The sequence below is a fragment of the Carcharodon carcharias genome, chromosome 9 (assembly GCF_017639515.1).
Source record: "Carcharodon carcharias isolate sCarCar2 chromosome 9, sCarCar2.pri, whole genome shotgun sequence".
Classification (NCBI taxonomy): Eukaryota; Metazoa; Chordata; class Chondrichthyes; order Lamniformes; family Lamnidae; genus Carcharodon; species Carcharodon carcharias.
In genome coordinates this window covers 27919831-27942921 of record NC_054475.1, presented here as the reverse complement: position 1 = coordinate 27942921, position 23091 = coordinate 27919831, and the positions used below count along the sequence as shown (strand labels likewise).

Sequence of the window (23091 nt, the reverse complement as noted above, 5' to 3'; positions counted from 1 at the left end):
GGATGGGCAGCTTTCTCAATTGAGTTAATTGTCTTATTAATGGCTTTAACAGGCCTTTGGCAGTTCAGTGGGCCGGACACACGCCCAACATCACTGCACGTCATTTTACATATTGGCATGCAGGGCCCACCCCCACACGCCGAACAGAAGATTCTGCCCATAGTTTATTTTCTTGGCCCAAGTTGTTTAAAGTACCCTGATAACTTTATTAAAATCTGCTTATCCAAGGGGAGCCCCCGAGTATTGACTTGATATTGGTGTAAAGAGACCAGTGTGGAGTTCAGATGACAAGAGATCATTTCCATGATGAATTCAATTTGCTTACTGTTGATTGTACGAATTTTGATAACCAAAGAAGAAACATTATAATGCATTACAGTAGCCTCATTAATGTATCTTATGATGTTATGCAGTGCTAAGCATATATATATTTTCTTTGTAGCCTTTTTTACATAGCCTATCTTTATATTCTTCGCTTCAAACCTCTTCTACAAAGTTCTTAGCTAAATTATTGCACAATGGCTTGGTTTAGTGATTCGTTAGGCCAAAGATCAGCTGAAGCCCTGTTTTTCCCTGTTGTGCATGATATTCTCAGAAGTTACATTCTAAGTATATGGATAATGGATTCAACAATGGATAATTTCTTCTGAGCTGTGGAACTTATATGTTTCACTATATGTAGAGTGGTTTAATCAAATTTTTCCAACAAGGAAACATCTATGGGGTGTGGAAGAAATTGGATAGCTCTTTCAAAGAGGAAGCACGGGCACGATGGGCCAAATTACTGTTTATCTGCCTTATCTGTGTAGCTTAGAACCATTTCATCCATTCAGCCGACACATGGGAACACCAACACTGGCAAGTTCCCCTCCAAACCACTCACCATCCTGACTTGGAAATATATCGCCATTCCTTCATTGTTGCTCAGTCAAAATCCTGGAACTCCCTCCCTAACACCACTGTGGGTGTACATACACCATATGGACTGCAACGGTTCAAGAAGGCAGCTCACCACCATCTTCTCAAGGACAATTAGGGATGGGCAATAAATGCTGGCCTAGCCAGTGCTGCCCACATCCCATGAATGAATTATCCATTATGCTACTTTTTTTAAAGCTTTATTTAATTGATTTTCCTTGATACACTGCACCACCCCCCCACTTCCTCCCACCAAATCTAAGTCCATTGAACTGCTTTGCAGTTATCTTTATGGAAGCTACAATGTACTGATAACTTAGTGAGCAGAATAAGTTTTCCCAGAAGAAGATTTGAAATTTGGGAGAGCAGGAGTTAAAAACGTCTAAGTTTATTAGGTTTGCATTTGTGGTTTTGTGGAGTTCATTCATTTTGGCCCAATCGCTCAACAATATTGAGCTGAACTGAGACTTTTATCTCCAGTATTAAAGGCTTAATGGTCTGAGCTAATATTAAACTAATACTTTCATGGCATTTTGGACAATCATAAATGAGCATCTGTGTTAAACTCACAACTGGATACATGAAGTCTCTGTGACAAAAGAGATGTTGTTGTTATAGCATGCATCTGATATTCACTATTTTGGTAATGTGCACTTTTGTTGCAGTTTAAAGTATTTATTCACCAAAAACATTAATGTTCACTTGTTTGGTTTTTGACTTAACAGTATCTCAACCAACAAAATGACCCTGAGTTTGATTGAAACCCTGCATTATGTTTAAGAATTTAATTGTCTTTGTTGAACCTCTCTGAACCTATCTTTACCCATAGCTTTATTCTGATTATACAGTAATGGACACAACGGAGAGAGCTACAGAGCTGTAAATCAATTTAGGGGCTCCAGCATTCAAGTGAATACCAAAAACAGCAACATGGATTAGTCGTGAATTCTCACTTTTTCTTCCAACTCCCTCTTGAGTCCTTGCCTGGTCCAACAACGTCTTGATTTTAAAATTTGAAAGGAGGACCATGCTCCTTGACATCTGTGTTCATCTAATTTGGCATCTTGAGCATCCCAATTTTAATTGTTCTGCCATTGATGGCCATATCTTTGGCTGCCTTAAGAATCTGAATTCTGGAATTTCCTCCCTACACCTGTAAACCTCTCTATCTCACTTTCCTCCATTAAGACACGACTCAAAACTAACCTCTTTGACCAAGATTTTGGTCATCTGACCCTACATCTTTTTTAAAAGCAAAATACTGCGGATGCTGGAAGTCTGAAATAGTCATATTCGATGTTGTAGGTGTTATATAAGATGTTCTTTTATATCATAAAGGATTTGAGCACAAAAATCAAGGCTGCCTCTCCAGTGCAGCACTGACGGAGTGCTGTGCTGTTGGAGGTGCCATTTTCAGATGGGTTGTTTAACCAAGTCATCCTTCTCAGGTGAACCTATAAAATCTCATGGAATTATTTTGAAGAAGAGCAGGTGAGTTATCCCCATTGTCCTGGCCAATATTTATCCCTCAATTAACATCACAAAAACAGATTCTCTGCATTGGTGTTTGTGGGGCATTTCCTACATTACTCCATTGTCAATCCTTCAAAAACACCTCATTGGCTGTAAAGCACTTTGGGATGTCCAGTGGTAATGAAAAACACTATATAGATCCAAGTTTTTTTTACATACCAGATTGCAATTGTACTGTATTGGGGGATGATCTCGAATGAAGATGGCATAACCAGTGCATATCAAAGATCATAAACATGCTTGCAAATAAGCTTTTTGATTGATTTTTGAGGTGACTAGGTGCGCTGGATAATGCGTTCTGTGGCAGCGTCACCACTGTAGCAGTTGAAGGGCATGAGTGCTTTGTGGAAGATTTGAGTGGCAGCTGCAGTCATATTCACAAGAGGATACAGCACTTGACTGGGATACATTCAATGATATGACAGTATCCACTACTCAGGAGAATATGATCTATTAGTTTACAATGGTTATCTGAGCTGACGTACAGGTCATTCAGAAAGTATTACACTGAGTGTGTTGTGTTAATTTTCTGTCATTTTATACTGTAACAAATAGGTTTCCTTCCTATATAAATATTATTATATTATAGGGTAGTTAAAGGACATTGGTTACTAGCTGAAGAGATGGATGAATTCTCTAGTGAAGAGGATGCCTACTTCACAGTGTGTTGGGGTGGAAGGGAAGAAGATAAAATTGGCTCAACCCTTCCAAGTGGTTACAAGCAGTATTGATAGAAACTTGCCAGATTGTAAAATATTGTAAACTTGTGAGTTTTTTTAACCAAGTTAAAAGACTGAGTTGTTTTGGTATTTTCATTTTTATTATCGGGTTAAAAAACTGGGGGCAGGATTTTTCCCCCATCGGGGACGAAGTTGAAGTGCGCGCCTCCGATCGGCGCCCCCAATTGGGGGCGTGCCGCCATTTTACATGGGCGGGCCAATTAAGGCCCACCTAGTGTGACATCCGCACGGAAGCGCTATGCACTCCCTGTGCGGGCAGCGGGGGTGGGGAGAAATCCCTAAACCTGAGAATGCGCTCTTTTGCGCATGCACACAAAAGAGCGCAGTCATCTCTTTGAGGCTAAGCACTGCCTCAGGGAGATCGCCTCTACTGCCAAAAATATTAAAAATAGAAAATAAAAATTCTCTGACATGTCCCCTCACTGACACTGTCACATAAGTTGAGACATGTCCATAACTTTTTAAAAAACTTTAATAGAATTTTAAAAAACCTACATGAAACCTCATTCCCCCCGCCCCCCCCCAACCCCAAGCCGCCGGCTCGCCGATGGGAAAATTCTGCCCCGGGAGAAAATGATGGAAAAGCTACAAAACCTGGTTACGTTTGTAGAAAAAATAATTTTTACTTTGGACATCACTAAAGAAAACCAACAAAGGATTTAAACGTACAGCCAAGTTAAATGATAATTCACAATTATTTAAAGGAGCTTGCCATCATGAATAGTTATTGTTTAAAACCTGAAGTAATATTAAAGAACCTGTTGTTTATTATGGCTCCAACTAATTAGCTGCCTCGTTGTTGGCAGGATATTAGAAATTATTGGAGAGTATTTGTGCAAAAGGGAAAATAATGGATGGATCGGCGTCCCATTTCACACCCTTCCTGATTTACACCCTGTCGGTGGAAAAGGAAAGCAGGCTGCTAACTTATTATGTCCTGTTTTGTGCTACAACCCTGGGCCAATTTCAACCCCTGTGTATCGTAAGTCTACCGTGGATTGACCTCGGACTTTACAGGGCTGTTAGTATGGTTGGTTAGAGTGTTATGCACTGCTCTCCTCAGTATCTAATTAAGAATAAAAAAAAACTCAGGCTTGTTGCAACACAATGAATAGATTCTTCCCAAAACCACCTAAAGGAGTTCAAAGTTGGCTTAAAATAATTAAAGTTGAACAGGCTTTGTTTCTTTTCCTGCTGAAATTCGGGTTCAGGGATGCATGCATGTTATAGCACTGACCTTAGCACAACACATACAACATGCATTGTTTATGCTTAACATCATGGATGCAATCAACACACATCATGCCTAGACCTGATTTTTCATCTTTTCCTCGGATTTGGGAAGAAATTGCTCTTTTAGCAATGTATTGCGCAGACACAAATCAGGAATTTATGAGGGCATTTGTTTAGAACTGTTTTAAAGCTCTCCAATGTAACTGATGCACACATTTCCATTAACTTAGATCTATCTGACCTTGTTTGTTGCTTCATTATAAGGAACCACATTATTCAAATATTTTTGGTGACAACAAATAATTTTATTTCCTCTACCAGCAAAATTAAACATTGTGTTCGGGGAAACATTACCAGTCACATCTTGTTTATGATTCTCATCTTCCCTGGAATGAAATCTTTTTACAAGTAACATAATAGAAAAAAGTAAAATACTGTGAATGCTGGAAATCTAGAACAAAAACAAAAATAGCTGGAAAAAAACTCAGCAGGTCTAACAGCATCTGCGGAGAGAGATATAATAGAAAGCTCCTCAACTTTGATCAATTAAAAACTGGCTTTCTGGTTTCAATGTGCATTATGGCATTTTCTAACTCTAATGAATAGAAATGCATTAAACAGCCAATTGGCTCGATCTGTATCTGTAAGAGAAGATATATTCTAACTTTTAGCATTGATAGGGTGAGGATGATGGACTTACAGCTTCTCATGAAATGTGGGGAATGTTTGAGTAAATTATGTATGTCAGCAGCTATGCTTTGCATGTTAATGATCCATACATTTATGTGAAGATTCTGGCACCAGGAAAAGTGTTTATGACACTAGGCTACGGTTTAGATGGCGATAGCACCTCAGGCAGATGCCCTGGGCATCCCTGCAGTTTGCTTTTGAGGGATCTGGCAAGAGGGCAGTATTATCTTACCAAGCAATTGGTGAAGGAACAAGGAAAGCAAGTGTGAATGATGATAGGTAAATAGCAGGAAGCTGCCAGTTTAACTAAGAGGCTTCTGTTTTTATTCAAAGTGGTATGTGGCAGGTGCACCTTCAGAGCAGGGGAGGAGAGCTTCCTACTCTGATCGAGAAAGACCCAGACAAATTATTTCAGCAGCTATCAAGAAGGTTTAAAAGGAAAATCCATAGTACTGAACATAGCCTCCCTAAATATGAGAAAAAGTTTAACCATATTCTGCAACTGGTCCTGAACCACAGTATTTTTATTAAAAATACTGACAATAACAGCCTACTTCTTAAGGCAGATAGCACCTGAATGGTAACTTTGGGAGCAGATTTTCACGGGAGCATTCTGCTGCTGACCTGTTATTTCACTGGCAGGTGGAAAGTTTGCTTGCACCCCACCCTCAGAGATGTGTGCCAATTAAGGGAGGGCCAGTTACCCTAGGCATTTAGCTTTCCTGAATATTTTTCTCTTATTTCTCATAAACTTCCCATTGTATGTCTCATGGAGTGGAATGCTTTGTATGAATATTATGGCTTCTAAGCTGTAGTGGTAATTTCTATTTTTGCGTAGAAAAATTGAACAGTGCAATTCAACTTGTTGTTGCTTCGTTGTAACATATTGCTGTAATGTGTTGGCCTTCAGTGCATCAGTTTGACCTGAGGTACAGAAGCTTTTGCTTTCAAATTAGCCCTGTGTTATCAGATTCCATGATTCAGATGTTTCCAGGTACAGGAAGTGGTTGATTTCCTATAAGGCACTCATTGTAAAATATTTCCCTTAGCTAATAGGAGTAGTCCATTCAAGTTCTAGACCCTCTCTATAATGCTTCTTTTGAGATTCTAAAATGCACAGTTAAAACTGGGAAGTTTGCCCAGAGGGTTTTGCAGATGTTATGTCATAATGAGGCTTAAACAATGCATGTCTGTTGGAAGTTGTGATATGCCAAACAGTGTTAAAGCGGAGTCAGGATTGAAGGGAAGAATTTCTCTATCTGACAAAAATGTGAACATTCAATGTGTCCATTTCCAGTGATTTTACTTTGAAAAATTACAAATTTTAAAATTGGTTTCTTTTGTTTTATTCTTTAAAATTTTACATCCCAAATGAAAATATCTAGTCGGTAACCAATGTGTTGGAAAGTTGCCAGTATCGTTTTCTATTTTCCTCCCATAGAATCCGTCCACAGTCGGCCAAAGAGAAGATTGAAGGATGCCATATCTGTACATTGGTTACACCTGGGGAGCCACAAGTCATCCTGGGGAAAGACAAGGCTTTCACATATGACTTTATGTTTGACATAGATGCCAGACAAGATGAGATATATAAATCTTGTGTGCACAAACTTGTGGAAGGGTGCTTTGAAGGTTATAATGCAACAGTGTTTGCTTATGGGCAGGTAAGAGCTAAATGCTAACATGCCAGAAATATGATAATATATTAGGAAGAGTAAGTGGGGTGATGAATTATGTTTATTACATTTTGCAAGATTCATAATAAAGACCAGGCAATGTATTTCAAGACTCTAATTCACTTGAGGGTTCCTATAACCTCATAAATACTTGATTGGGACACTGGTTGGTGCATAGGGTAGAACAGTGTCATGTCATCACAATCCATCAGTATAGATATTATCATGAATAAACTCCAAAATATGCATGCCAAGAATTAAGCTGGCTGCAAAAACACAAGAAGAAATAAAAATAGAAGTTAACTGCCTTAAAAAATTCCGTTGTGTGTGTACAATTATACAATAAAAATAAAATGCTTAGGAGTAAGATTTTTGGTGAGAGCATGATGTTTTGTCAAGAAAAGGTGTACTGTGGCACTCAAAACTGGCGACATTTTTCAAAAGATTCAGTATTTGCAATTATGTGACTTAAAATGGAAATATCATCATACATACAAACATACGAATTAGGAACAGGGGTAGGCCATTCAGCGCCTCGAGCCTGCTCCGCCGTTTGATAAAGTCATGGCTAATTTGACTGTGGCCTCAACACCACATTCCACCAACCCACAATAACCTTTGACTCCTTTGTTCGTCAAGAACCTACCTAATCCTGCCTTAAAAAATTAAGTGACCCTGCCTTCACCACTTCTGGGGAAAAAAGTTCCAAAGACTCTCAATCCTCTACAAGAAGAAATTTCTTCTCATCTCCATCTTAAATGGGAGACCTCTTATTTTTAAACTGTATCCCCTGGTTCTGATCGCTTCCACAAGGAGAAGCATCCTTTCAGCATCCATCTGGTAAAGTCCCCTCGGGATCTTTGATGTTTCAATAAGATCACTTCTCCTTCTCCTGAACTCAAACGGATACAAGCTCAGCATATCCAACCTTCCCTCATAAGATAACCATCCCCCAACCAGCGCTATCCCCAGTATCAGTTGAATGAACCTCCTCTGAATTGCTTCTCATGCATTTATATCCTTCTTTAAATAAGGAGACCAAAACTGTACGCAGTATTCTAGATGTGGTCTCACCAACGTCCTGTAGCAAAACATCCCTACTTTTATATTCCACTTTCCTTGCAGTAAACGACAACATTCCATTTGCCTTCCTACTTGCCATCAATCACTTGCAAAGGAGAATAAACCACTGATAGAAACCTTGGTACTAAGTGATGTGGTGTTGTACATGCACTGGCTGCTTCACCTAGTTGAAGAAAATGTGCATCCTTCGTGATCTATCCTGAGGTGGGGTTTTTCTGAACGGTTTGAGCAGATGGAGTTTGCTTCCCTTCTGTTTTAAAACCCTGTATTGAAAACCATGCTAAATTTATGCCACCACTTGCTCAGAATCAATGTTGAATCGTTTCATGAGATTTCCATCTTGTGTCACTTCTCTTTCTAGACTGGTTCTGGGAAGACCTACAGCATGGGCACAGGGTTTGATGTGAACATAACAGTGGAAGAGCAAGGAATAATACCGCGAGCAGTCAAGCATCTTTTTGAAGGAATTACAGAGCGAAAGCGAGTGGCTCAGGAGCAAGGAAAACAGCCACCAGAGTTTAAAGTGACTGCTCAGTTTCTGGAGGTTTGCCCGCAGATTCACTGCATTTTACAATAAGATTCAGGGGCCTCAATATATTGGCAAATATCACCATTCTTGGATGAAAGCAGATTTAATTCAATTCTCAGGCAAATGAGTTTTGTCTCATTCATATGCCTGTGGTCACTCATGATCAATGTTGCTTCACATTGGGCAGAATCTTCGGCTCGGCAAGCGGGGGCAGGCCCCGCTCACCGACGCGTGGAATGACACGCAGTGAAATCGAGTGTGCGTCCCAACGTCACCGCGCAGCATTCAGATCTTCAGTTCGGTGGGTGCGCAGCCCGAGTTGGCTGCGTGCCTGCTGAGCTGTCAAAGGCCTATTAAGGCCATTAAAAAACGAATTAAACTAATTAACTGAGCTGCCCGTCCAACCTTAAGGTTGGCCTTAAATGTGGCCTTCGCATTTATCATGAAACCTCATCCACGGGCGGGATGAGGTTTCATGAAGGTTTTTAAAGCTTAATAAAAATTTATAACAAAATTCATTGACATGTGCTGGCTCATAAGGGGACGTCTTAAATTTTTTTTTTCTCTTTATTAAAATTTTCAACAATAAAACTGATCTCCCTGTGGCAGCTCTTTGCCTTAGGGAGATTTTGGCGCTGTTTTGTGCGCATGCGCGAAAGAGCGCAGATCCCAACTCAGCCTACTCCCCCTCCCACCCGCTGCTGGGTGTGTGTCGCGCTGGGCAGCCCTTAATTGGTCCACCCACGTAAAATGGCAGTGCACAGCTATCGCGGGTGGCGATCGGCTACATGCCCACCCACGCCTCCTCCCCTTCAAAAAAACCCCCCCCCGCCCCCACCTCGACTAGGAGAAAATTCTCTCCATTGTGTACACGCTATACCTCTGATTATATAAGAAAGAGGCATTAAGGGTTGTTCTGCAGGTTCACAGAAAAAAAACTACAGAAGAATGCAAATTGAATAAAGCCAAAAGTGCAAAAATCAACCTAGTCCAATATTTTATTCAATTCTCAAAACTAAATAAAATAACATTGATCCTGAGTTTTCTCTCGGTCTTGTAATGTATCCATGAAGTAACCTGGATGAGTGAGAAGATATGTGGGTGGGAAATGGGGCAGGGCGACAGTAACATTGGGCCTTTACTCTGAAGATAATTATGAGGGAGTGTGAGTGAGTGAAAACCAAAGGAATGTGGGACCAATAGGATGATGTCATTCCCACTCTGTTCCATTGTGTAAATAGAGCTCATAAGAGCATTCTGGGCTGGAACCATGATAAGAGAAATTCCTGCCCTGCTATAATTGGCCCTCTTGTAAGGAAGACTGATTTCCACTTTGTACAGATGTTGCAGCTAAATGTACTGTCCCCTCCCAATGGCACTTGGTCAGTAGTGCTACATTTTGCAGCTCCCCCCTGCCCCCCACACCCCTCTGCTCCACTTGGCCACTCAACTCGTGCTCACATATAGTCAGAGCCATCTGCTTATATTATACTAATTGCCTGGCCAAGAAACTCCAGTAGGCTCAGGCTTCCTGATTAACAACTGGGTACGCTCCCTCAGATAAAAGCAAAAAACTGCGGATGCTGGAAATCCAAAACAAAAACAAAAATACCTGGAAAAACTTCTGTTGAAGAGTCATACGGACTGGAAACGTTAACTGTGTTCCTCTCCGCAGATGCTGTCAGACCTGCTGAGTTTTTCCAGGTATTTTTGTTTTTGTTTTGGGTACGATCCCTCCTCTGCCATCCAATGGCAGCAGAATGGGATTGATGATGTTTATGTCTCATTATGCTGAAAATTTTAAAATAGTATAGATAAATATGAGCACTCTAATTGAGATATTTCAAAAGTGATTTTTTAAAAATTCTTTCATGGGATATGCGTCACTGGTGGGGCCAGCATTTATTGCCCATCCCTAATTGCCTTTGAGAAGGTGGTGATGAGCCACTTCCTTGAACCGCTGCAGTCCATGTGTTATAGCTATACTCACAGTGCTGCTGGGAAGGGAATTCCAGGATTTTGATTCCACGACGGTGAAGAAACAGAGATATAGTTCCAAGTCAGGATAGTGTGTGACTTGGAAGGGAACTTATTGGTGGTGGAAATTCCCTTGCGTCTGCTGCTCATGTCCTTCTAGATGGTAGAGGCAGTGGGTTTGGAAGATGCTGCTGAAGGAACCTTGATGAGTTACTGCAGTGCATCTTGTATATAGTAAACACTGCTGCCAATGTGCGTCACTGGTGGAGGGAGTGAATGTTGAAGTTGGTGGATGGGTTGCAGATTAAGCCTCTTGCCTTCAGACCTGTGTTTAAAGATGTATCCTGTATCATATATATCTTTGCAGCTTTACAATGAAGAGATACTGGATCTATTTGACAGCACACGTGACCTGGATTCACGGCAGAGGAAATCTAACATTAAAATTCATGAAGGTGCCAATGGATTGATTTACACCAGTGGGGTTGTCTCACGTATTGTGAATTCAGAACAAGAGGTTGGTGCAAAAACAACTAGGCATATTGTAATTCATGTTGTATTTCTGATAGATCATTTAAAAGGTTTTTTGATCAATCCTGGTCATGAATAGTTTAAAACAAATTTGCCTGTCCATTTCTGGTTCAGTTCTTGTACATTATTTTATCAGCTGCTGTTCAAAATGTTGATAAGATGTGTGTGTGTATTGGGGAGGGGGATGGATAATGGCAATCATGCTGTGAGAGAGAACAGATAATAGGCTTTCTGCAGAGGAGGTTGACAGCAGGGAATGAATTGTGATCAACCATGAGATTAATGAAAGTTGATTTGCTCTGTCAAGAGTAGGAATCAGAGCCCTTCATATTCACTTAGCCTTCCTTATGACCTAGATTATTTTTTTCTTGTTTAACCTATGCTACTTACAGTTCAGCATGATGAGTTGTAGATGCATGAGACCTGGCAGGGCTGTTCTAAAGCTACAATTGATTGTGTTGATGTATGGCATGAATGGGTAGGTACTATATTACCTTTTTCAAGTGATGCATCTTGAGGCACAACATTCATAAATGGATTAAAACTCCCATTTTTAAAGTCATAAAATACAATTTGATTAGATTTTTGGCAATACTGATTGTATGCCTAGGTGAAGAAAATAGTTTAGTGCTCAATTATTATTTCTAATAAAATGTTTCTTCTGATTTGTACATGGAGATAAGTAGATGTCTGTACCATAATGTGTCTTATTATATGTTAAATTTGATGACACTTATTCCCTCCCTATCAAAAGGCACTGAGTTTTGCTAGGGTTCGGTTCCATTGGAGCCAACAACCCTCAAAAAGCTTACCCAAGTGTCCATCCTTCAGTGAGTGTTGCTCCGTTATTAAATAATGCAGAGCATAACTGTTGAACCTGATCCTGTGTTCTGCCAATTCAATTTCTAACAGGAATAGAACTGAACATTCATGTGACTTTTCTTCCCCTCCAGACTTGAAAAACATTGAATCTATTTGTAGAAATCCCCCTATTCTTCACTTGAGCTCAGCTGACTCAGTACAGACTGAGAAGCAAAACTAAGCCATTCAGTGGCATTTAACAGTGTTTCTACCCAGCTGGTTATCTGAGTAGCTTCCAAGTTGTATTTGAGTGATTTTTATCAGCGGCTCCTCAGAACCAACTATAATGCAGCCTATTTAAAAATAAATGAAATAATGTATATGGTATGTATCTTTTAAAAAATTTAGATATAGGCTTGTAGTATTTATTTGCTGTTTCCTTATACAGACCTATAATTCAAACTGAAAATAAAAATCACTAGGGGTTAATTGTTCCTTTTGGATTCCATTTCACTGGCACTTTTAGCTTTAACAGACCAAACTGCCTTACTGGTGAGTTTATTTGAAAATCTTTTGAGACTACCTTTAATTAGTTGATATCTCAGCTTACATACTTATTCTGAAGTAAAAATGCTCATTTGAGGAAGATAATTCCAGTGAATTTAAATAAATTTAAGAAAACACAAAGTATTGAGACCATGAATACCATTTTTCTCATTCCTTTTTTTTTTTGGAGCCTGGGACCAGAATGCTAGCAAAGGCCAGCAGCCATTAGTACAGATACCTACCAATAACCTTAGGCTTGACAGAAGTTCATAATTGTTAGAGAATTAAGTCTTCTATTTCACTATACAATGGAGACACCCTCTATTGTCATAAATATGACATCTCTTTAGAACTGCAGCGAGCAACTAACAGTACCCTCCCCCATGTTTTTTTTGACAGCCCCAATTGGGAATACCCAGCTATGTGGAGATTTGGTTTGTGACCTTAATTCAAGTCATCAGAGAGCTGGTGAAAAGGATGATTTTGTTTTGCAGATGATACAATGTTTGAAGCTCGGTGCTCTCGCTCGCACCACTGCAAGCACACAGATGAATGCGGAGAGTTCCCGTTCCCATGCTATATTTACAATCCACATCTGCCAAATGAGGGTCTGCTCCAGGCAAGATATGGTATGTTCCAGAGTCACAGTTAATGCTGAATAGTAATTCGGGGGTAAAATAGAAGGGGGATTATACAGTTCAGTGGAACTTGTATTATACAAATGCAGCCAATGAAAACTACATGGGTCTCCTTCAACTGGCAAAACTGCTGTGTATAAAATCTCTGAGGTTTCATGATCTTACTTTATAGACTTCAAAAAAATATGAGCCTACCATCAAATGAAAAGGAACACATGGAGCAAATCATTACACTTACATTCTTTTAAGCAATTTGATCTACCAATTACATAGCAGCACCCACTGGGACTGGAGGGCAAGTAGGATGTAAAAAGGGGATAACTGCACAGAGAACTATCTCTCTTTCCAAATAGGAATAATGGAAAATGAACACAGCAAAGTAACAATAAATATTGTGATTTCCATAACCTTTGTTTCACTGAATCCCTTTCATTTGTGGTTTAGTATCTCTGTTTTATTGGTAATTTTTGCCTTTTCCTCTTTTAATATTTCCTTTCCCTTCACAAGTACTTTAGCCATCACAACCCAGCATTTTAGTTTGAACAACTTGTACAAAGATAGCATTAAGCCTCATCATCTAATTTGTTTTTCAAAACTACAATGATCATGTGAATATGACGGAATTATGGAAAGATTGGTGAGAAAATGAGATTAAAAGCTATTAATAGGCACAGTAACTATTCAAAACAGCCCGAGCAACAAGGACTTTATCCCATTCTGAGAATATCTGAATAATCATAGTGGGCATTGAAGAGCATCATGTTTTTTATGTTAACTACACTAGAGACCTGAATAAGACCTTTTTGAATTTGTGTTCTCTAACATGTTGGAATTCATTAAGTATCATAACTGATACAAAACCATGTATGCATATTAACTTATGTCAGACAGCTCAAAAGAAATGAAATTAAATAAAGCTTACTTTTAATTGCTGCCTCACTTTTGAAAACTTTGCTCTTCTGAAGGTAGTGATTAATGGTGGGCTTTTGCGTGGGACTGGTAAAATTTTTGTACCTCACTCGGGTGACTGTTTTTCATGTGGAATCCTAAACAGTTCATGTTGAAAGTTAAGTGACAGTGTGAGCAATACAGTCAGATCTCATCTAGAGATCAGAAGCAGAGGCCATGGTTGTTTTCTCTTGTATCACCCCTCCACCACAATACAGCTTGAAGTTGTTGCAGCTAGTTGTGACAACTCCATTGCTTCCCTGGCTGTAAACAACTAAATTCATTGCAGATTTTGGATCACAAGTTAGAATATTTTGGCTTTGTGGACTTGGCACGAAACCAGATCGATGCATTTACTTCTTATCCATCATCAGTACTCATTTATGCATTCTCTGAGTTGGTTCTGTTTTTATTCAATATAATCACCCAAATACCAATGTTTACTCTTCAGGTCTCCTGCAGTTTAAGCAGCCTAAGGCCAGTATTTAAGACCTCTTAATTTACATAGAAATAAAAAGCTGATTATTGGTAAAAGTGATCATGAAGCTATGGGATTGTCGTAAAAACCCAACAGGTTCATTAATGTCCTTTCAGGAAGAAAGCCTCCTGTTCTTGTCTGGTCTGGTCTTTATGTGGCTCCAGTTCCACAACAATATTGTTAACTTTTAACTGCTCTCTGAAGTGCCTGGCAAGCTACTCAGCTGTATCAAGCTGCTACAAAGCACAACAAGAATTGCAGCAATACAAGAAGAAGACCTATCACTGCCACTCTATAAAGTGGTAACAATCACAGTAACTAAGCATGAACAGATGATGATCAGGTCCTGACTGATGCATCTTGTAACATAATTTATTTTAAATTAATTTATTTTGAGTACCTATTTTAATTTCATTTCGGCATCAAAATGAAACTGCACCAAGTGTGGAAAAATTAAATTATTGGCAACTTTTGCCAATCAGTTGAGTCTAAATTGGATAATTATACCTGATCTGTACATTATCTGACAAGTTGCACTTTTGTAATTGATATATTTAAACATGATTAGAAATGGGTCTCTGTTATTCTGTTATGAAACCTTATTCATATAAGAGTTAAAGAGGGTTCAAATAATCCAGGATGACTTTCCACTTTTTTGTTATCTCTGACTCTAATAAGGTTTATTTTCTCATGAGTTCCCTAGAGTTGGCTTCTTGGCAATTTGATTTGACAAGATCAGAAAAAGCAACTCCTGTACTACATTAATTTCTGGTTCTTGGCTAAATCCCTCACCACATAACCATTCCCACTGACCACATTGCCGCTTCATTTGATGTTACTGACAATCCTAGTCTTGTCACTGGTGTTAAGAAATAAACGTGCCCTTGGAATAAAACCTTCTAAGGTTGAGTGGGAGTTGAGCTGACGGTAGGCTGAATTTATTATAGGCAATGACATTTTTGTTAAATTTGAAGGAGATGATTCATTTTGATGGAGTTGATGTGCTAGATGAATTTGCTGGCATGAGGGGAGAGTTACTGGGGATGTTAATGTGTTTGAAACTGGGTTTTATACCAGCTTTTCTGCCTGTTGCTGCCAATCTCAAATTCAAAAGTTCTAGGAGTCATGGTCAAAATTTGTAAGCGCAGTTGACAGTACCAACATGTAGGTGAGTTCCACTTCTTAAGTGTTTCTTCTCAGCTTGGTTGTAGCATCTACCTCTGAGTCAAGTTCATGGGTTCAAGCCCCAACCCAAGACATGAGCACATACTTTATAGAGATACTTTCATTAAGAACTGAGTAAGTGTTGCATTATCAAAGGTATTGTCCTTCAGATAAGATTTTAAACCAATCTGACCCATTGGGCTAGTCTAAGAAATCTCAAGACATTTTTCAAAGAAGAATGGGCATGTTCTCATCATGCCCTGGCCAATATTCATCCTTGAAAATCATTAATGAAACAGGTTAACTGGCCATAATCTCATTTGGCGTTTGTGGGCACTTATTTGCAATTGGTGTTTGCCGGCAAAAACACCAGTGACTACAGTTCAAAGCAGTGTGTTAGCTGTGAAGGACTTTAGGATCTGTAAACAATAAGGGCGTTATAAAAATGAAAGTAATTCTTTTTAGAAAATTTCTGCTTAAATCACTGTTTGTATTGCTGTAACTGTCTACTCTTCAGGTAAATGGGGAGGTGAATGGAGTGGCACATGAATCACAACCAGTGAATGAGTATGAAACACTCATGGCCAAATTCCATTTTGTTGACCTTGCTGGTTCAGAAAGGCTGAAGCGCACTGGAGCAACAGGAGAGCGGGCCAAAGAAGGCATTTCTATCAACTGTGGTCTGGTAAGGAGGAAAACAAAACTATTTCACTCTCACATTGAAATTTACAATTGAATATGCTATCCCTATGTGTGTGCAGTGTTTTCGATATTTTTTTTGAACATCCGGGTTCTATTTCAAATCATTAGCATGAAGAATTCACTGCCATGAAACACAATGCACCCTCATGATGATTGACCTGTTAGGTCTTTTTGTGGTTCATACTGGTGGAAATCCAATAATAATATTTGACAAAAAGTCTATAACAAGAGCATTGGTGCTGTGTAGCATTCATTTGTCTGTCCATAACCTGTCAAAACTTCCGTATATGCTGTATGGGTTTTCCCAGATTGCAGTCTTGTAAGTTTATTTTTTCTGCCAGGTCGACAGGACCTGTGTGGTCAGGAGCTGGCATTACTGGAACAGATTCTAGAAAACTATAAAAACAGCCACTTGGATTACAAACATGCACTTCTTTAATAACCAGATTTAGGAATAGTAAAACAAAAAGTATCCAAATGCAGAAAATCCCAATTCTTTCTTGACACATTTTCATGGATGTTAACATCACAAAAACAGATAATCTGAACATTATCACATTGCTGTTTGTTGGAGTTTGCTGTGTGAAAATTGACTGCTATGTTTCCTACATTACAGCAGCGACTACACTTCAAAAGTATTTCTTGAGCTGTTAACTGCTTTGGGACTGCCTATGGTCATAAAAGACGTGATATAAATACAGCAAAATCCCAATGAGTCAAGTCCCAGGGGATCCGCCTACAAATTTGTGTCAGCGGATCTTTGTGAAAGCCATGGAGGCCCCATTCCCACATGAATGTGTCTCTGTGTAACTCAATATGCCTACAAATGTGGTCAATGTCAAAAGCAACAGATTCAAATGCCAAAGGAAAGCACAGTAAAGCAGTAAACGTGTGAAAAAGTCTTAATTAAATTTGTTCAAACCTTACAACGGCCTGGCCTTGTAAAAGGTCGGAGATTTGCTTTGAAAAATGTCAGGAGTTAGCTCCAGAAAAGCTCTGTGATCTTTTCCTGCTTAGTGTGCTGCCCTCAGATGTGTGAGATACAGTCCGTCATGCCGTCAATGCAGTCAAACTTGTCTTCGGTGTTTTTGTGCTGCGGTGCGAAATCCCGGAGAATCTCCATGGCCTTGTGGCATCGGTTAGGGAAACAGGCAGGTGAGTGGGCAGGCATTCATCAGATTCTTCAGCATCATCATACTTCACCCAATACTCCCAGCAAGAATGCTTTTAACTTTCTCACAGATTTTAGCTATGCTTGCAGGCTTTACATGCCCTTTCACAGGGGGATCTCTCTCTCTCAAATGATAGCTTGCCCAATGCTGTATGATTTTGCGCCCTTGTGAGGTCTAACTCCACTCTGATCAGTTGGCATGGTCACCAAAAAGGTCTGGCAAATTCGGCTAATCCAGATTTACCAGTGTGGAATTTTGGTTGATCACAAGCTATTTGCTATTCTGCTGGTGGAAATGGTTGACAACTTCGACATAACCAAAATTTTATGTCATCCACATTTGACTCATTGCGATTTCACTGTTCAAGTTTTTTTCTTTCTGGTATTGCTCTGCTGGTTCTAAATACTTATTTTCAAATAATCTCATTGGGTTATTTACATAAACCAAACAGTTGAATGAATTGCTTGTTTTTGAATCAGTACTTTTATCTTGCTAAAGACTTAATTGCACTGCCTACTACAGGCGTTCACCTGTGGAGAATGGGCAGTTTGTTGGAAATGGCAATATCTAGGGAGCTATGTAATTAGAAGCAAGGCAAAATTGTATTTTGTATCATTTGCACAGTGTGACTGCAACTGTTTGGCACATCCATGATCATCCTTGTTTACTCTTTTTTTCTAAGGAGGTTTATGTTGCACTAGTTAGAAGGGGACTGAAAACCTTTAATCTTGTTTACTCTTTTTTTCTAAGGAGGTTTATGTTGCACTAGTTAGAAGGGAACTGAAAACCTTTAATATTAATTGAGAATTTCACTGGCTTTATTCCAAATGTAACCACAGTGCAATTTTGGAGCAATTTCCAACTGCTTTTATACTGTCATGTTAGTCATTCAGAATCTGGTAGATTGGTGTCCAAGAGCCAGCTTTTATGTTGCTAAAGCTCGCTCACTTACCCTGGCGACAGATTCATAAGACCACAAAAATTGGTAGTGTTGCAGTTTTACTTTTTAAGTTCTACACATAGGGTCGACGTTTCAGTGCATCACACTTTCACTCTCCTAACTATTGGAGGCCTATAACATCCCATAGGTACCTCGAGCATCCAAATGTAGTTGGAGAGTGTGAAGAACACTGAAAGCTTTTAAGTGTGAGGGTCATCCAATAATCAGCTGGGGAGTGTGAACAGCATGTCAGCAAAAAAGGGTCCAAATAGAATCACATAGAATATGCAGCATAGAAACGGGCTATTCCATTCAACCAGTCCATACAGATGTTTATACTCCACTTGAGCCTCCTCCAATCTTTACTCATCTAGCTCAGCATTACCCTTGGTTCCCTTCTCCCTCATATGTTCAGTTAGCTTCCCCTTAAATGCATCTGTCCGATTCACTTCAACCACTCCCTGTTTGACTGTGTTCTGCATTCTCATCAGTTGCCAGTTAAGGAAGTTTCATCTGAATTCCTGATTTGATTTCTTGGTGGCTATCTTATATTGATGGCCTCAAGTTTTTCTCTTCTGCACAATGGACACACTGGCCCAGTTCTTTCCATCTCTGGATTTTGTCGGAGACTGGACGTAGGATCCAAGATGTGCATCAGGACCTTGTGGTGGCCCTGATGCATGAACCTCTGTGGGAATTGCCCAAGAGGATTGAACTTCTGATGGGCAATTTTCCTGCTCTCCTGGACTCTCTGTGAATGTCTTCAACTCTGAGTTAGAGACAGAGACTTTGGACAGTTCTGCGGTATATACCTGATTATTTACCCAGGAAATGTTAGGTAAATTAAAACCTGGTCTAACATCTGGGTATCTACAGAACTAATCCCCCAATCACTCATGCTAACCCCCCAACTCCCCATGCGACTACCCCCCTGACCATCCCTCTCAACCACCTGACTACCCCCGACACCCTTGATTGACCCCACCCCCCCTCCCCCTGGTTACTCCCCTGACCACCTGACTACCTCCTGACCACCTGACTATCCCCACTGACCAGACCTGACTATACCCCAATCCCTCTGCTACCCTATCCACTTGCCAGCTCACCCACCCCCCACCTCACCCACATACCACCTCATCCACCTTGCGCACAAACCCACTTAACTCACCAAATTACCCATCCTACCACTCTACCCAATAATTCAATTATTCATCCATTCACCAGCATTCACACTGGACCTTTAAACTTACCATTCAGCAGCTAGTATTGTAAAAAGAGGTTGTGTTCTGTTTTCCCCCAAATGTAATGCGATCTGATGGAATTCTCCAGGGGATGTTGTGCTCCGCATTTCTAGGAAGGTTGGGCTTAGAAGACCTGGCAGGAAATGCGGAGAAGCATTAAGGTAGGAGAAAGTTTGAGCGGTGCAGCAATCTGATGATAATTGTCGCTAATTGGAAGATTGGGGTTGCTATCTCTATCTACTCTATCAAAATGTTTCAGAATTTCAAAGACCTCTATTAGGTCATTTCTCAGTCTTTTCATTTCAATAAAAAGGATACCCGACCTGTTCACCCTTTCCTGATGGGTAAAACCTTGCATTTCTGTTGCTATCCTTTGTAAAAGTTTTTTTCACCCTAATTCCCAGTCCTGATTTTTCGATAGCCATTTTTCAGTAATCCCTCCTATACCTGCTTCCTCGCAATATATTATTACCTCCAGTTCCTCTGTTTTAATAGGGACACTGTGCATTGATGAACAAACAATTTAACATATTTTTAATAACTTTATTTTTAACCATCATTTGATGCTTCTGTTATATAACTTTATTCCCTGACCATTTCTGTCCTCCTGTAGTTTAGTCTGTTTCACGCTCTCCTCTCCTGTTTTGTTTACATTTAAGCTTGCCTCATTTCTTGTAGATCCCTCCCCACACTTTAATAGAACAGGTGCTTTAGGAAAGGCCTTCGAGTAGAAAGGAAAACGTTTCCTGCCTCCCTCTTCCCTATGCCCACATGACCCCTTCTGCACATTTTTGGAAAATGCTCTGTACTTGGCCAGCCAGCAACCCAATAACTCCAATGTGTCATATACTGGGAGTGCCATTAACTAATGTGCAGTGAAACCTGTACAAATGCACACACTCAAAATTAGGCATTTATTGACAGTCCACTCTTGTATTATAATAGATACAAGCTGTATCTTGAAACCACAATCACTCACAAATTATACCATGGGCAACCAACAATGCATCAGGTCCCTTAGTAACTGGGGCACGCAGATAATTATGAGGTGACAATGAGTGTAAGAAATGGCCTTTATGGAATGATGATCTCTTTACCCAGCATCCATAATGGCAGTGAAACCAAGTTTCTCTGAGAATTAACGCTTGCACAGCTCTGACCCAGAGATAGAGCAGTTTCTCTGCCATTATTGGTACTGGGTAAGGAACTCCTGATTCTATCGAATTCTTAGTTTGCATTCAGGTGTCTATTACACTGGGCTCCACTCCATAATTTCCTGCCTTCAGTCCAGTGACTCTAGCCTCAGGTCAGAGAGAGCATTTGGGGCTCTGGGAAATAATAGGCTATATGACCAAAGGTGTTGGGAACAATTGGGTGAGCTTGAGGAGAGGAAGACTGAGAGCTGAGACAGGAGGAAGATTGGATGGGGGAATGGTGGGGAGGTAGAACAGGAGACTTTGAGATGGGGGATTGGGGAGAACTGAAGCCTGGGAAATGGGAGGTGGGTAATAGAGAGGACTGAGGAGTGGTGACTGAGAGAGATGGAAAGGCTGGGGAATGGGAGTTGTGACGATGATGTGACTTGTGCATGGGTGATATCAAGCTGTAATTTCATTGGCTGATGAAACATATATTGAAGTGTTTAAAAAGGACTTGGGGCAAAAAAGCAAGCAAAGCTTCTGACTTGAGATGGCTGGTAGAATTCACCTGATATCTGCTATTACCAGTTGACCAGTTTTCTTGAACGTTCCAATGTGGAGTACAATTAAGGTATGCCCAGACAAACTCATGGAATTTCACACCTCCTGATGTCAAGAACTACTTCAGAAGATTTACTGAAACTACTGAACCTCACATTTTCACTTCTAAAGGGTTACCCCTCAAGCAGAGACAGAAAGTCTACAGAGACAATAGGTATGCAGAAAGGTGTGCTTCCTATCTCATCAAGATGAGATAATGGATCATTCAGAAACTAATGGCTGCGACATTATAGGCCATGGAACAATAGCCACAGTCTGTTCGGACATAAGCTAAGCAAAGACCTTTTGAAATCATTATGGGGAGTGGTCTGGGAAAAACCTGCCAAAGGGGCAGTAATACTCCCTCTCTCCTTCTCTCCCAAGTTTAAGACCCTCTCTCTGTTACAGTTAAAATCCAACACAGAGGTACCAAATTTCCATCAAAAGGAACCTCGGGTGCAAAAATCATCGACTTCTGGAAAAGACAGATTATGTTTTTAAAAATAAATTGTCTCTAGCAATTGCAGTTTCTCATGGGCTTCAACTCAAGACCACCATGGAGAAAAATCTGCCGCAGCCCCAGATGCCAACAAAGAACTCATAAACTGTGAACTCACTATTTTTTTCTTTTTGCATTGAAGTTTAATTTGGTTAAGAAAGTAACTGCCTACTGTATAACTTGCAATTCTGCATGTGTTTGTGTAGGAATGTGTGTTGTGAAGCTCGAACGCAGGTTTAATTTTTAACATATTTTTATATCTTTATCTGGGTGGGTTTTTAACTCAATAAAAACTAACCCCTTTTTGCTTTAAACTCAAGAAAGCCTGCCAGACTAGTTTCTATGCAGTCAGCACATAAATAGCTAAGCACAGATATTGAGTAAATATCTTCATCCTCGCTAAAATCACAAATAACCCTGTTACGGTCAGACTTGGAGTGTTATAATAGGGGAGCTATTTTTACCCCTCCTCACACGGCCATAACAAATGTCATATGGTCAAAAATATCATGTAATCAAACCTCCAGGAATGCCTCCAACAAGAGATGATGATCCTAGACATTTCCCTTAACCACTTTGTTATATACAGATGGGCTGGCACCAGCTTGCAGCACTTCAAACATTAGCAGCTGCAACACACAGTGAATGGTTTCCAGACATGAGTCTGAAGGACATTGACCCCATTCTCAATTTGGTTGGGATCTCCCAGCCCTACAGCAGCCACCTCGGCCTGTGTGGGATGCCAGCATAGCAGATGCCAGGATCAGGACATCCCTCTCTCGGTAAAAAAGGACTCCATGATGGCAGTGAACTGGGAAATCCAATGAACAGCTAATGAACTGAAATCACACTCCGCTGGCAAGGCTCCAGCATTCGGCACAATCCCATGTGAGAATGAAGAACAGAAGGAACACTGCAGGAGATGCAGCCAATCCCAAGGATATTTGGCTCATTGGCTTACTGTACATACAATGACCATTTTGACAATAAAAAACAATAAAGGGCACAGGATGCAAGTTCCTTAGGTGTCCTGAATTCATAAGTTTCACTATATTGTTGGGCAAAGACATTGGTATGCAGTAGGCATTGCCAATGCCATTGAGCTAGCCTGTTGCTATGCAACTGGAATTGCATAATTAACTCCATATAGGCTTGATCAAAGTGAATCAAGGATTTGCAGTGAATTAACACTATATTACTTCAAAACGAAAATTGTTATCATGCCACAGTCAATTCCTACAGGAGGCTTGATGTGGATTGGGATGTTATGGGGACTGTTGTTGGGGAGGAGTGGGTCCACCACCCAAAATAAT

The 23091-nt window shown here is 40.1% G+C and overlaps 1 protein-coding gene across 4 annotated transcripts in view; it reads left to right on the top strand.

Moving 5' to 3' along the window:
- Window positions 1-23091, top strand: part of kif21b (kinesin family member 21B) — a 183830-nt gene that overhangs the window by 60939 nt on the left and 99800 nt on the right. For all 4 annotated transcript variants that reach the window (XM_041196211.1, XM_041196212.1, XM_041196210.1 and 1 more), the window contains exons 2-6: window positions 6556-6778; window positions 8235-8417; window positions 10747-10896; window positions 12752-12886; window positions 16003-16170. In XM_041196211.1, the coding sequence (XP_041052145.1) occupies window positions 6556-6778; window positions 8235-8417; window positions 10747-10896; window positions 12752-12886; window positions 16003-16170 (859 nt within the window). The remainder of the gene's footprint in view (window positions 1-6555; window positions 6779-8234; window positions 8418-10746; window positions 10897-12751; window positions 12887-16002; window positions 16171-23091) is intronic.